We start from the raw sequence: 14,537 nt of genomic DNA on the forward strand, positions 1-14,537 counted from the left end.
CTGCTGTACAATGGGGAAAAAAAAATAATGCACACGTGTCAAATATAACTAGGTCCCTTTAATGCAGGGATGGGGAACCTTTGGCCCTCCAGCTGTTGTTGAATTACACATCCCAGCATGCTCTACTGCAGTTTTAGCTTGGCCAATTAGCAAAACTGTAGCAGGGCATGCTGGGATGTGTAGTTCAACAACAGCTGAAGAGCCGAAGGTTCCCCATTCCTGCTTTGATGAAAGGCGGCATTTATCTTCACTGATCAGTAAGTTAACAAGACATCTTCTGTTTAGCCTGGAATATATAGCTAAAGGTCTTTGGAATCAGTAAAATATGACATTTGTCCCGTTACCTGTAGTATATCAGTGATAAATACACATGAATAAATGCAAACACAGCGGGTATTTTGGAGATTAATACCATGAAAATCAGTTTGTTCTGTTCTGCTTGCTTTTCCATCACATAACCTGTTTCCCTATACAGAACACGCTCACTTATAGATACAGTATATTGCCATCAGAGACAGCACCGGAGAGTATGCTGAACAGGGCAATCCAGAAGTTGTACATAGAAACCCCATTAGCCAAATGTAATCGCCTACAAGTTTGGCGGCTGTGCGGGACACCGGCAGAACTCAGGAGGTTTTTAAAGGGGCAATCACTTTCAAGGCATGGGTTTTGCCTTGTAATTGCCCCTTTAAAAAAAACCTCTGAGTTCGGCCAGCATCCCGCACAGCCGCCAAACTTGTAGGCGATTACATTTGGCCGCATCAGTACAAATCCTAAAAAGTCCTAAAACAAAGTTCGATCCTATATAAGAAGAAATTTCTAGCTTCTCATCCTCGGTCCATGGCAGCTTTATATATATATATATATATATATATATATATATATATATATATATATATATATATATATATATATATATATATATATATATATATATATATATATATATATATATATATATATATATATATATATATATATATATCACAACAAAAGGATGACCCCACGTGCGCCCTTAGAATGTTACAAGCCGCTACTCTATGACCCCCCCTGTTAGTGGGAGGTGGTGTTTAGAAAATAGGAGGAATAGAGATATAGAGAGCGCTTTCAACCACCGAATATAAATTCTAACAATAGTTAGTCAAAATACAAAACAGTACAAATCTTCATAAAACCAGTGTGCTTTTTATTGAGTAATTTTTTCAGAATCACATCTGGAAATGGTATCCTTTTCGGAAATGCAAGTAACCCGACGCGTTTCGTCTTTAAAAAGACTTCATCAGGGGTTTAGTACATGATGATATAAAAACGCTAATACCCGCGTGTATTTCTTCAGATATGCGTATACAGTATATACCTCCCTCGAAGGGGCTGACTTCAGAATCCGAAGCAATTTGGCAGCGTTTATACCAGCTGGTTTTGCTTCAATGATACATAAGTTGTGATGACCTCCCTCCCAGGGGTAAAGTTCAGATATCTAAAAAGGTTATTTCAAATAGGCATACTGACGTATGTTTTCTTTAAGGGTCTAATGGCTGTAGTAGATTTCCCTTCAGGTGGATGATTACCAGGATTGTCTCTTAGTGGGGACAAAGTAATCCCGGGGCGTCCGCAATGATTTTATGGGTCTTAAAAAAAGGTTAGGCGGTATTCAAATTGATGTTGGTGGAACTATCACCTAATGGGGGGTTATCCACCTGTTGGACACAATATTTGGCCCGGTCCAGCGATTCGGCCCCACAGAATCTACTCTTCCGATGGTAAAAAACGCACGAAGAGGCAGAACAGAAAGTCCAGTTTCTGGTCTGAATGTGAAGTACTGCACAGGTCTGTCTGCAGTACTTCACATTCAGACCAGAAACTGGACTTTCTGTTCTGCCTCTTCGTGCGTTTTTTACCATCGGAAGAGTAGATTCTGTGGGGCCGAATCGCTGGACCGGGCCAAATATTGTGTCCAACAGGTGGATAACCCCCCATTAGGTGATAGTTCCACCAACATCAATTTGAATACCGCCTAACCTTTTTTTAAGACCCATAAAATCATTGCGGACGCCCCGGGATTACTTTGTCCCCACTAAGAGACAATCCTGGTAATCATCCACCTGAAGGGAAATCTACTACAGCCATTAGACCCTTAAAGAAAACATACGTCAGTATGCCTATTTGAAATAACCTTTTTAGATATCTGAATTTTACCCCTATGAGGGAGGTCATCACAACTTATGTATCATTGAAGCAAAACCAGCTGGTATAAACGCTGCCAAATTGCTTCGGATTCTGAAGTCAGCCCCTTCGAGGGAGGTATATACTGTATACGCATATCTGAAGAAATACACGCGGGTATTAGCGTTTTTATATCATCATGTACTAAACCCCTGATGAAGTCTTTTTAAAGACGAAACGCGTCGGGTTACTTGCATTTCCGAAAAGGATACCATTTCCAGATGTGACTCTGAAAAAATTACTCAATAAAAAGCACACTGGTTTTATGAAGATTATATATATATATATATATATATATATATATATATATATATATATATATATATATATATATATATATATATATATATATATATAGATAGATAGATAGATAGAGATGTGTGTGTATATATATATATATATATATATATATATATATATATATATATATATATATATATATATATATACACATACACATACATACATACATACACACACACACATATATACACACACACACACACCACAAGGAAGGTAGGTAGGCTGTTGTAAAACTACAAATCCCAGCATGCACTGCCCCAGTTTTGCAATTCTGGCAGGGCATGCTGGGATGTGTGGTTTCACAATAGCTGAAGGTTGTCCAGATCTGGTTTTAAAAAGAATGCCTAAGTATAATGAAGGTTATATAGCCACACTCTGTCTACGTATATTCCCAAACTGGAGGAGATTCACTTTCACCGTGCCAGGCCATATGGATTTAAGCTAACAAAAATAATGCTTGATTGAGCACATCACAAAGAATCTTTGTCTTTTACTTAGCATTACATTTCCAGCTTTCCTGTATTCAAGTTCAGCACACAGAAAAGCAGTCAGATAGGGGGAAAAAACCTTGGACAGAGTGTGGCCACACACATCCTCATTAAAATCAAATTGACAAAAGCTTAGAGGAAAGATCCAGTGGTTGGTCTGTAATGATTAACACACTTCCTAGATAATGTATTATTATTATTATTATTATTATTATTATTTATATAGCACGCTACAGGAAATATCCCCTATCCCCTGCCATACACACATGCATGGCTTGACGCAACACACTCAGCAGAGTGTGCACAACAGCAGGGAGGCTCTGGGCTGGAGAGGCATCTCACCACTCTGCTGCTGTCCTCTGTTGCAGCCAGCAGTGTGAAGCATGGCTCTCCATTCTCCAGTCCAACTGGTGCTCATCCACCTGGAGTCAGGTCTCTTCCTCCCTTCTCCTTCCGCTGCACCTGTATGACAGACAGGTGGCAGCAGGCACTTCCATCTTCAGCACCGCATCTCCCTCCTGTCCCCTGGTGGGCACTGAATGTAAAGGGCACTACTACCGTGGGCATTGCATGCAAGGGGCACTATTACAGTGTTTATTGTGTGTATGGGATACTGCTTTGTGAACATTAAAAAGTGGTACTACATGTGGTGTAAGAGGAGTAAGAATGTGCTACTCTGTGGCGTAATTTAAACTGGCGGTACTATTGTGTGGCTACGCCCCATTCTTCTGAGGTCACACCTCTTTTAGGAGTTAGGGCACAAAGTTATAGTTTGAAGGGGGGGCGCTGAACATCCTAGCGCCAGCACTGTACACATGGTCATTTGTGTTAGAATCCAATTAAAGTACCCTGATGTTTTTTTAGTCTCGGAAGATACTGGAGCACCTGGAAGAAACATACAAACTTCACACAGATATGGTCTTGTTTTGGGAAGTGATCTCGGGATCCCGGTGCTGTGACACAGCATTGCTATCCAATGTTCTACCAAACTGCACAGAAAATGCATATGTTCTAAATCAGGCATGTCCAACGTTGGCCCTCCAGATGTTGTGAAACTACACATCCCAGCATGCTTTGCCACAGTTTTGCTATTAGAGAATGCTAAAACTATTGCAAAGCATGCTGGGATGTGTAGTTTCAAAACATCTGGAGGGCCAACATTGGACATGCCTGTTATAAATATATAACCCAACGTTGTCTAGATTTCTCCGCTAGCAATGACGTCATTGTGCAGTGCTCGACTGCCGCAGCATCGCCGTTTGCCCATATAGTTGGTTCTGAAAACCATCCAGTAGGAAAGCTTGATCACTGCTTTGAATCTGTAAACCGCTGACACCAGGCAGATACTGGGATGGCGAAATTGGGCACATTTACAGAGCACTTCTGCTTTCACCTCCCTCTGAATGGGAGAACATTTATACATTGCATGCACGGTTAAACTCCCAGAAGAGTGTATCTGACAAAATCAAAACCAGATAAGCAGTCGGTACAATGTACATGAAAACCACTTGGGTTTAATAAAAGAGTTACAAGAAGTGTTGTGTTCAGGACCATTCTGCACAATGCCAATGATGGATCACCCTTGCAGGGAGATAAAGATAGTAAAACAGAACACAGAAGAGATAAAGCGATAAGACACATTATAGGAACCGGAGCAACTTCTGTACTTGTCTGACCTCAGATCTGTTCCCAGGTTCTTCTGAATGTACAACATTGGGGAAGTAGCTGGTGTGCGATGTCGGAGTACTCCCCTGACATCACAGTCCCTGCTTTGACAGTTAAAACTATTGTGATTCATTGATCTATGATAAAAGTTACTGATACAGAATTTAATATGTTGGCTGCTTACTGGCTGTTCACGATTTCTGGTTTAATCAGCGTCTGCAGAAATACCTACCTGAACAGGCTGTGGTTACACCATACAAAGCAATGAGGGAATATAATAAGAGGTGGTGCCAAATGAGCTAGAAATCGCGCTGTTTGACACTTACAGCGAATCTCGCTATGTATGACGCAGATAACAGAGTAAAATTACTTCACCTGCAAGCAACTAATGATTTTGCTGTCACCATACTAATTGTACTTAAGTGACCACTTGAAAAGGACACGTTGAATTTTTCGGCTTATCGTTTTCTGACATATTGGTAGGTTTTACCGGCTGCTGTGTGTGATGACCTGCACACTGGTGTCAGTCGGGAGGTCAGACAGTGCTTGCATCAGCAATAAGCTTATGCTCTGTTAACCCATCTCTTCGGTAATGCTTCTTGCTTTGCCTCTGTAAGAGTCATGCCTAGAGGGATTTGACTGGCAGGCACAGCAGTGTTTGGAGATGACCTCTTGACATCATTTGCAAGTATCCACTGTTTTTCAGAAGACCCAGATCAATGGAAGACCAGGGTCCGGTGTGAACGGCATTGACCCAGAAAAAACCTTGGTCTATCACCCACGTCTGAAAAAAACCCCACCTTTAACCCATGTTAAGTGTGCAAAAGATATTGGTGCCATACAAATAATATTAATAGTATGTATAGAAGTTCTACAACAGAAGGTATTGCTTTAATGAAGTACTTACCGGGTAACCCCACCTTTGGCCGGAGGATCACCTCAATCGTGGACTTGTCATGCATCTCTCTGCTGACTTTAATCTCCGCTGGGCCGTAGACTCCAGCCAGGACTGACGTGTCTCCTGCGACAACAGTATAAATTTATATATATAACAACTGTACATACATTCTGTGTCTTCAGTGGCTGTTGGTTATTTTTGTATCCATAATAAGTGGTTATAAAATAGATGCTTAGATATTACAGTTAAGAGGGGGAAAGAGTCCCTAAATATAATAAATAGCGGACTGTCCATTACTGGACATAGGCTAGGCACACAATACACAGTTAGTATTACCGCCTCACACTGGGGTTTATTCTAGTTCATTCTTTCTGACAAAATCCTTCTTAGATGGACAAAACCATGTGCACTGCAGGGGGGCAGATGTAACATGTGCAGAGAGAATTAGATATGGGTGAGTTTTTTTGTTTCTGTGCAGGGAAAATACTGACTGCATGATTTTACACTGCAATATAGATCTCACTTTGAAGAAAAACCCCACCCAAATCTAATTCTCTCTGCACAAGTTACATCTGCCCCACCCGCAGTGCACATGGTTTTGTCCATCTTAAGGTGCGTACACACATACAGATTTTCTGTCTGATCTATCTGGTGGGAACAAAAACCTGGAAATGTATGGGAGCAACTGACAATCAAAAAATTGTTCCCAAACACTTGAAAACAGACAGTGATCAGTCAGACAAATTGATTAAATCATTCTGATATAACAAATTTATCAAAGCATACATTTGTTTTCTGTTTTCCTGCATTTGGGTGGAAAGTTTGATTGTCATATGCTACCATTCATTTCCAGGTTTTTGTTCCCACCAGATAGATCAGACAGAAAGTCTGTACATGTGTACAGCCTTTAAGAAGGATTTTGTCAGAAAGAATGAACTAGAATAACCCCCACTGTGAGGTCATCGGATCAATTCCCACCATGGCCCTAACAGTATAGAGCTTGTATATACTCCCTCTGCTTGCATGGGTTTCTTCTGGGTGCCCCGTTTTCTTGCCAGTGACTGAATTCTGACTGCCGGCATCCCGTCTTCCGGTCATCTGTATGCGAGGGGTTGCCTGGTTACTGTGCCTCTATACCTGGTTATCGTTATTGACGCACAAAGAGCTGGACAATGTGGGGGTGATTCAGGTTGGCTCTCAATTGGCCAAATTCGGGCCAGGGACGGATGTTGCGGGTCTTCGCATGCGTATTGTCGAAAATGCACATGTGCAGATCCGCAGTGCGAACGCCGTTGGCCAGTATATCACTTGCCGAGGCGTTTGCATGGGTAGAGGAGGGAGGGAGGAGGCAGACATCTGCCCAGAGCAGGGGAACGCCTAGCGTTTTATGGGCATCCCCATGAAAATGCTGGACGTTCCCCTGGGGACGCAGGTGGGTCGATGCCTGTTTGAGAGGGTGCAGCTGACGTCACAGGGCATCATTTGCTCGCCCGACTTCATTCAGGTGCTCGTAAATAAAAGTCAGCCTAGACTGAGTTTTACTTGTGAATGGGTGCAACAATCACTTTCTCCGAATGGAGAGTAGGAGGGGGGGGGGGGGTGTCTAACTGCTTAGTACCGAGCCAACGTGAATCACTCCGTGTCTGTAGGATCTGAATGACTGAACCATTATAATGGATATGCCGCAATCACACACACAGAGGTGGAGATTTGGTTTGATTTTAGAGCCAGTGGCCAGTGTCGGGCAACAGAATGACTCAATATGGTCTCATACTTAAGTGACCATGTAGAGCAGGTATTGTACCGACTTACAGGTGGTGATAAAATGTTGAAGCACGAACATTATGGATAGTGTATAATGACATACATATTGATTTGTGGTTCTCAGGAAATTAAACGTTTCACATTTCCCAGGTCACCCAGCAGGTGCACAGGTGCACTCATGGCTCATTGACACAGTTTAAAAAGAACCACAGCTGGAGCTAATTGTTTCACTTGTGATTCTGGGAGACCGGGAAAATGTGCACTGTAGTTTGAGGACCCAGTTTGGGAACCACTGATAGAAATGAATCTTCTCCGCTGTCCATGGTGCTGAAATAATTTATGAAACTGATGAGTGGATTAACCCCTTCATTGGTGGGTTTTTTGGGGGGAGCGCTCCCCACTGGGTGAGTTTTTTATTCTACCATGCATTAGTGCAATACAAACACAATCACAGCATTCTTATTTTATTGCTTAAAATTTCTAGAAGCACTTATAAAAAAAATACTTGACATGCAATTTCATTAGTATTTGAAACAACATGATTTACCTTAAAAAATAAATAAATAAAGTAAATCTGGTTATGAACCGACCTAGAACAATGATTTTACCAACCAATGGGTATAAGGACCTTTACACACCAATAAAACCTATATAAAAATAATTTAGTGCCACACTAAAAGCTACCATCAGCCTGAAACAACTGGAATCCTAAATCTTAGGCGCAAGCCAGTCCTGTAAAGTCAAATTATCAACATCAGGAGACCATTTGAAGCACTGTGTCTGATACTGTAACATTAACAGGGGAATTCTGTCGGGTCTTCTGCTCCCTTATTCCATGAAAGCTAAAGAACGCTGCACTGACCTATTGGATATGATTCTTTCATGTGGCTGTTAGTTTCACTTGTCCATTACCACAGACAATTCTTACCAGAAGCCACTGGTTACAATCATTACGCACAATTGGTTGGCCACTGTGCTGTCCAGTGCGCAGTAAGACTTTCAATGCAATATTCCCGGTACCCATGTGACACTGTAGATAAGTGATGACTAACCTTGACACTCCAGCTGTTGTTGAACTACACATCCCAGCATGCTCTGTATCAGGTTTAGCATGGCCAAATTAGTAAAACTGTAGCAGGGCATGCTGGAATGTGTAGTTCAACAACAGCTGGATCATTAAGGTTAGCCATCACTGTCGTAGATCGAAGAATGTTGAATGTCTGCACAACTCCAGACATGCAATTTGCCATCAGTCAGGCACTTAATCAGTATACCCTGTTAGGACTATGATAATTCACATAGCCTTTCCATGAGCAGCCTAAACAGCATTCAAACTGACTCTCGGGATGTCAGATTGCAACGGATGCAGGTTCGGCCATTTCTAAGATATCACAGAACAATGGTGCCACGACCTTTACATGTGCTATTGATAAGTATCAGACCACAGTGAAAATTATAATATGAATGAAATAAAAACTGTTGCAACTTAAATCAATGACATCGCCAACAGCCATGTTATCTGTTGCACCAATCGCTCCGCACTAGGGCCTGATTCAGCTCCTAAGAGTAGTGGTGCATAACGAAAACTACTGATTTTCAATACTTTGCATATGTGCGGCATGGTTTGGGATCTAGAATGCATTTTGGGGCCTGGCAGGGGTACGCAACACCAGTTTCCCAAAACTGCCTACCAGCTACTCAGTGGAAGATGGTGGGACCCTGAGTGAGGTATCATTTATTATTTTTCATTCCTAAATTAGTTATAAAGCGTACATGGATCAGTCATTCAGAAGAGTCCCAGTGGGGAGCAGACACACGCAGGGTTATTTGGCGTAAGTCACGGTGTGAGCAACAATAAAGTACCCAAAGGAAACCCAAGCAAGCAAGGTGAGAATATATACACTCCACACAGATAGGGCCACGGTCAGGAATAGAGCTGTGAGGCAACAGTGCTAATCACTATGCAGCAATGGTGCCCCTCTGCTGATCTATACCCCACAGCAGGGGTATTCAACATGCAGCCCAACCATTGCTGTAAAACAACCTATTCCAGCAGTCCCTGCCACACTAACTGCAAAATGGCATGCTGGTATGTGTAGTGCTACAGCAGCTGACACCATTGCTCTACAGATTGATTGTCAGCACTCGGGGACTCAGTGAACGGTTGCTCCTTACCCTGCAGAAACGTGGCGGATCCATCCGGCCGGCTCAGGCCGCTCTGCTCACAACCTATCTCCCTCAGCCCTGTGACCAGAAGCAGCGGCGCCTCCATCCCTCCTCTCGGCTCCTGACCTGCACGGAAGGGGATCTAGTCTCTACCCTGCACAGTCCACTCCAGTGCTCCACACACAACAGCACGCGCCGGGCACTTCCGCCTCTGGGGTCCTCTCCGGGCTGCCCGCTGCACTGCCGGTGCAGAAATCCCAGTAAGAAGAAGCGCCCCCCGTTCTTAGCAGGGAGATGGTTCAGCGCTAAAAATGTCTCCCCGACCGAGAGCAAATCGCAGTAGCCGTATACCAACGTGTGGCCTGAGGTGAAGGCAGGCGGAGAACCGGGCAACCTTGGAGAAGATGGCGGCGCTGAGGGCATTGCTGAGGATCCGAGCGGCTGCAGGATGGGGAGCAAGCAGGGGGCACCAGGTGAGAAGAGTCCGCAACAGGGTGGATGTCGTAAGTCAGTGCACCATACTAGCCTAGGCGGGGGAGTAGGGTGCGTGTACTGGATGGCTATAACTATATAGCCATCCATATGAATAGACAGGTTTTCATATGCAGAGTATTTACATCAGGCATGTCCAAACTGTGGCCCTCAAGCTGTTGTGAAACTACACATCCCAGCATACCTTGCCATAGTTTTAGCATTCCCTAATAGCCAAACTGTGGCAAGGCACAACAGCTGGAGGGCCATAGTTGGATATGCCTGATTTACATTATATAAGGTATACAGGTGAAGGGGTCAGTATGTAGTCCATATGCACAGTGACAGGACAGGTGTACAACATATGCACAGTAATAGGGTAACATATGTATGTATGGAGATATATATATAGCGTCACAAGTGGTACACAGCGCCGTACATATAGAACAGTACAGAGTACACAGAACTAGACATAGCACAATTTTTAGTACACAATACAGCTGAGATATAGGAAAGAGAGCTGTAATGGAAATGCAAGAAGAGTGCTGTGAGAACAGGAGGGAAGAGGACCCTGCTACAAGGAGCTTACGGTCTAGAGCAGTGGTTCCCAACCCTGGTCCTCAAGTACCCCCAACAGTGAACATTTTCCAGGTCACCCAGCAGGTGCACTCATTTTTCAGACACATTTTAAAAGATCACAGGTGGAGCTAATTATTTTGCTTTTGATTCTGTGTGAAGACCTGGAAAACGTGCACTGTTGGGGGTACTTGAGGACCAGGGTTGGGAACCACTGGTCTAGAGGGAGGGGGATACAGACAGGTGGCATGAGGTGCAGGTAATATATATTATTCTAGTACCCTGCCTCTTTCAAAACCTGTGCAGTTTCTCTTCCATGTCACAGGGGTGTCGCTGTCTGCTGTGGTGCTTCTAGCATAGTGTGCTCTGTATTTTAGCACTAATATGCAGACCAGACACGTGCTAGCAGCACCACAGCAGAGAGCGGCACCCCAGGCAGGGAAAATAAACTGCATGGGTGGCAGGGTACAGCACAGTATATGGGCAGTGACAACCCTTGTCACTAGTGGTTATCAATAATTGTTGGAGTGCTGTTGTGTAGTTCTTGAGAGAATACGTATACAAATGTGATGTAGGTTCGAGCTCCAAACATGTGGCCCCTTCAGTTTACTAGTATAACCAAACTGCTTTAGAACATCTTTAAAAAGGGATGCAGTTATAATCCTGGCTGCAAGCAGGGAGGGTTAGAGGGGGCGAAGGATAGATCACGTATATAGCCCCTGTCTGTTTTCTCTGTGTTGAGGGGCCGGGTCGGTCTTTTGACTGTCGGCATCTTCACCGTGGGGATAACATATGTATCTCGGTTAAATTGTTAAGAATATGAAGTAAACTAATTTAACACTTCACCTTCATAACATAATAGAACAGGCTATGTACAGCACTAGAGCATTTAGACCTTTGCATCCCTCATGGGTATTACACTGCATCTCATATCAGTCCCATAACTGGACTGCACCTTTGTGTTTTGAGTGCTCAGCTGGTCACTCATTATCTGATTGTCCATTCTACTTGTTTCTTTTACAGTTGTCAGATACTCCTTGTATGACAATCATATATAATCCAAAATAGATAGCCAATTAGATTGATGAAACCTGTAATATGTTGATTTTAAGGAAGCATACTAAAGACTGTAGAGATTTGGCCTACAATGTTTCTGGGTGCCGGATGACCTCTCAACAGACCAGATTCCAATGGTCACTATACCGACATTGGAATCCTGACTGTTAAATGCCTGACAGTTGCGATCCTGACTGACAAGGGACTCTAGTCTGCTCTGTCAGATAACCAGTGCAAGGTGTGTTATGACTGGATTGCTGCATGTGTCTAGTGATATATTGATGGGATTGTACAGACATGTAATTGTTCAGAAAGGAATAAACATGTGGCCTGCTTTACACAGTAGGAAAAGCTGTGTAACACATGTAAGAGTAGGGGGGTTATAATCCAGCTCTCTTGATATAGAAATGTTTCAGAGTAGACTGACATCAGCACTGAAAGGGTGACATTGTGTACATATGTACAGCCTGCACGCTTCCCAGTTACAGGAAGGTCAGAAAATGCATCAGGAGGCTCGTCTGTAATTCTGAAAGCTGATTAGCTGTCACGGAGGAGGAGGCGGCGGCGGCTTGTCATTAACTCCCCTTCCAGGCAAGACAACACTGCTCAGTGTGTACACGTTCTCCTGGTGACACTGAAACAGTCATTGCCAAATCCTAGTGACCAGGACATAGATAATGCACTTCTGGGCTAACCACTACAGATGGCAGTGATATGTGTTCTTTTTCATACAAAGAAGAGAAATCTAAATCAAATCAGTACTTGTTATGACCACTGTTTGGCTTCAAAACAACATTAATTCTTCCAGGTACTTGCTCTGTTTATGAAAGAACTCGGCAGGGAGGTTGCTCCAAACATCTTTGAGAACCACAACTCTTCTGTGGATGTAGCTTGCTCACATCCTTCTGTCTCTTCATGTAATCCCACGCAGATTCGATTAAATCAGGGCTATGCGGGGCCATATGTTGTGGGATGCGTGATTATAATTCTACAAATTCCCTGACTCTGTGCAAGCGTACCTATAACAATTGCTGCTGTTATGAAAACATAGGCTGTCACACTAAATATTGATTTTATCATACCAAGATCCCTCTTCTCTTCATGTTGCATTTGGTTAATTGATAAAAAATACAGTATTAACACCTCTATTTTTGAAAGCATTCTCACTTTGGCAGATTTTTTCCACAACCGCCTAAAACGTTTGCACAGAACTGTAGTGTTCCTGCTGCTCTGTGGTCAGCACTCGGGGGGGGGGGGGGGGGGGATATACGGATGGTGTAATGGTTAGCATTACTGCCTCACCGCACCGAGGCCATGGGTTCAATTCCCACCATGGCTCTAACTGTGCAGAGTTTGTATATTCTCCCCATGCTTGCGTGGGTTTCCTCTGGGTACTCCGATTTCCTCCCACAATCCAAAAATATACTGGTAGGTTAATTGGCTCCCAAATAATTCACTCAAGAGTGAATGTGTGTGCGTGTACATGTGGTAGGGAATATAGATTGTAAGCTCCACTGGGGCAGGGACTGATGTGAGTGTTCAAATATTCTTTGTACAGCGCTGCGGAATATGTGTGCACTGTATAAGAAACTCTTAATAAATAAATAATGTTCCCTCCTTGGTGGTCAGCACACAGCACACTATACTGTGTGTCAAGGTTTTAGAGCAGCACTGATGTGACTAGGTTTGGGATGATTAGCAGCACCTGTGCTCTCCTGATAAGTTTTCCAGATGGTGGAATAGCTGGCCAAGTGATGGGGCCAGGTGTGGCTACGGTAGGGACGTTCTGAAGAGCCTGTACTATGCTGTGACACCTGTATGCTGCAATGCTGTAGCCATTCTTGCTGTCCTGAATACCTGGCATGCTGTTTACCTGCTTTAAAAAATAAAGACCAATACTTCATCTGACCCAGTGTAAGTGAGTCCTTGTCACAGTATGTATGTATTAGTGTAATGTTAGCATTACTGCCTTACAGCACTGAGGTCTTGGGTTAAGTTCCCAACAAGGCCTGAAAGGTGTGGGGTTTGTATATACTCCCTGTGGTTGCATGGGTTTTCTCTGTGCACTCCCACTTACAGGACCTTGCAGAAATTTGGCACCACCACATCAGTATTAAACTCTGCTTCCAGTCTTACCTGGCCGATGCCGCCTCTAGAACATGATTTCATGCTGTCGTAGTTTCCTTTCCCTATGTTTGCAGCCCCCGGCTAATTGGCCTTCCATGAGTAAACTAGCCATTGATCCGCAATGTGACTTGCAGGCTGATTTTTGCTTCTGCTTGTTTTATACATGGGCTGCTAATTGCCCCAATAATACAATTTAAAATTTTGGTTCTCGTTTTCAAGGCTCTCCTACATCTACTCTTACCTCTGTTCTAAACCCTACCTGCGATCTCTAATCACAGAGGGGGTTATTTTGGTTCACTCTTTCTGCCAAATTCCTTCTTAGATGGACAAAACCATGTGCACTGCAGGGGGGCAGATGTAACATGTGCAGAGAGAATTAGATTTGGGTGAGTTATTTTGTTTCTGTGCAGGGTAAATACTGACTGCTTTATTTTTATACTGCAATATAGATCTCACTTTGAAGTAAAACCGCACCCAAATCTAATTCTCTCTGCACAAGTAACATCTGCCCCACCTGCAGTGCACATGGTTTTGTCCACCTAAGAAGGAATTTGTCAGAAAGAGTAAACCAAAGTAACCCCCAGAGTTCTTGGGAATTTCTTCATATGTATTCAGACCTCATATGGGTCTGAAATCCTGTACTGAGCTCAGAACTTTGCATACAGTAGTCCGTTTAGTCCTCTGACCTCTGGTGCTGCTGCCACCACCACATAACTGCAACATAATATGCTGATAGAGCACATACGTCTTTGATGGTGTTTTTGTGCCTCTAGAGGTTGATCTCTTCCTGTATGATAAAG

The 14,537-nt window shown here is 43.3% G+C and overlaps 2 protein-coding genes across 2 annotated transcripts in view; one reads left to right on the plus strand and one right to left on the minus strand.

The window, feature by feature from the left end:
- Positions 1 to 9,883, minus strand: part of EXOSC5 (exosome component 5) — a 27,403-nt gene extending 17,520 nt beyond the window's left edge. The window contains exons 1-2 of the mRNA XM_083159841.1: positions 9,517 to 9,883; positions 5,587 to 5,700 (exon numbers count right to left, since the gene is read on the minus strand). Of these exons, the coding sequence (XP_083015967.1) occupies positions 5,587 to 5,700; positions 9,517 to 9,613 (211 nt within the window). The 5' untranslated portion in view covers positions 9,614 to 9,883. The remainder of the gene's footprint in view (positions 1 to 5,586; positions 5,701 to 9,516) is intronic.
- The window catches only part of BCKDHA (branched chain keto acid dehydrogenase E1 subunit alpha), a 20,968-nt gene continuing 16,160 nt past the window's right edge, over positions 9,730 to 14,537 (plus strand). Inside the window, exon 1 of the mRNA XM_083159835.1 lies at positions 9,730 to 9,980. Coding sequence (XP_083015961.1) covers positions 9,912 to 9,980 — 69 coding nt within the window. The 5' untranslated portion in view covers positions 9,730 to 9,911. The remainder of the gene's footprint in view (positions 9,981 to 14,537) is intronic.

This window comes from Crinia signifera, chromosome 9, assembly GCF_055691185.1.
Source record: "Crinia signifera chromosome 9, ASM5569118v1, whole genome shotgun sequence".
Taxonomy (NCBI): domain Eukaryota; kingdom Metazoa; phylum Chordata; class Amphibia; order Anura; family Myobatrachidae; genus Crinia; species Crinia signifera.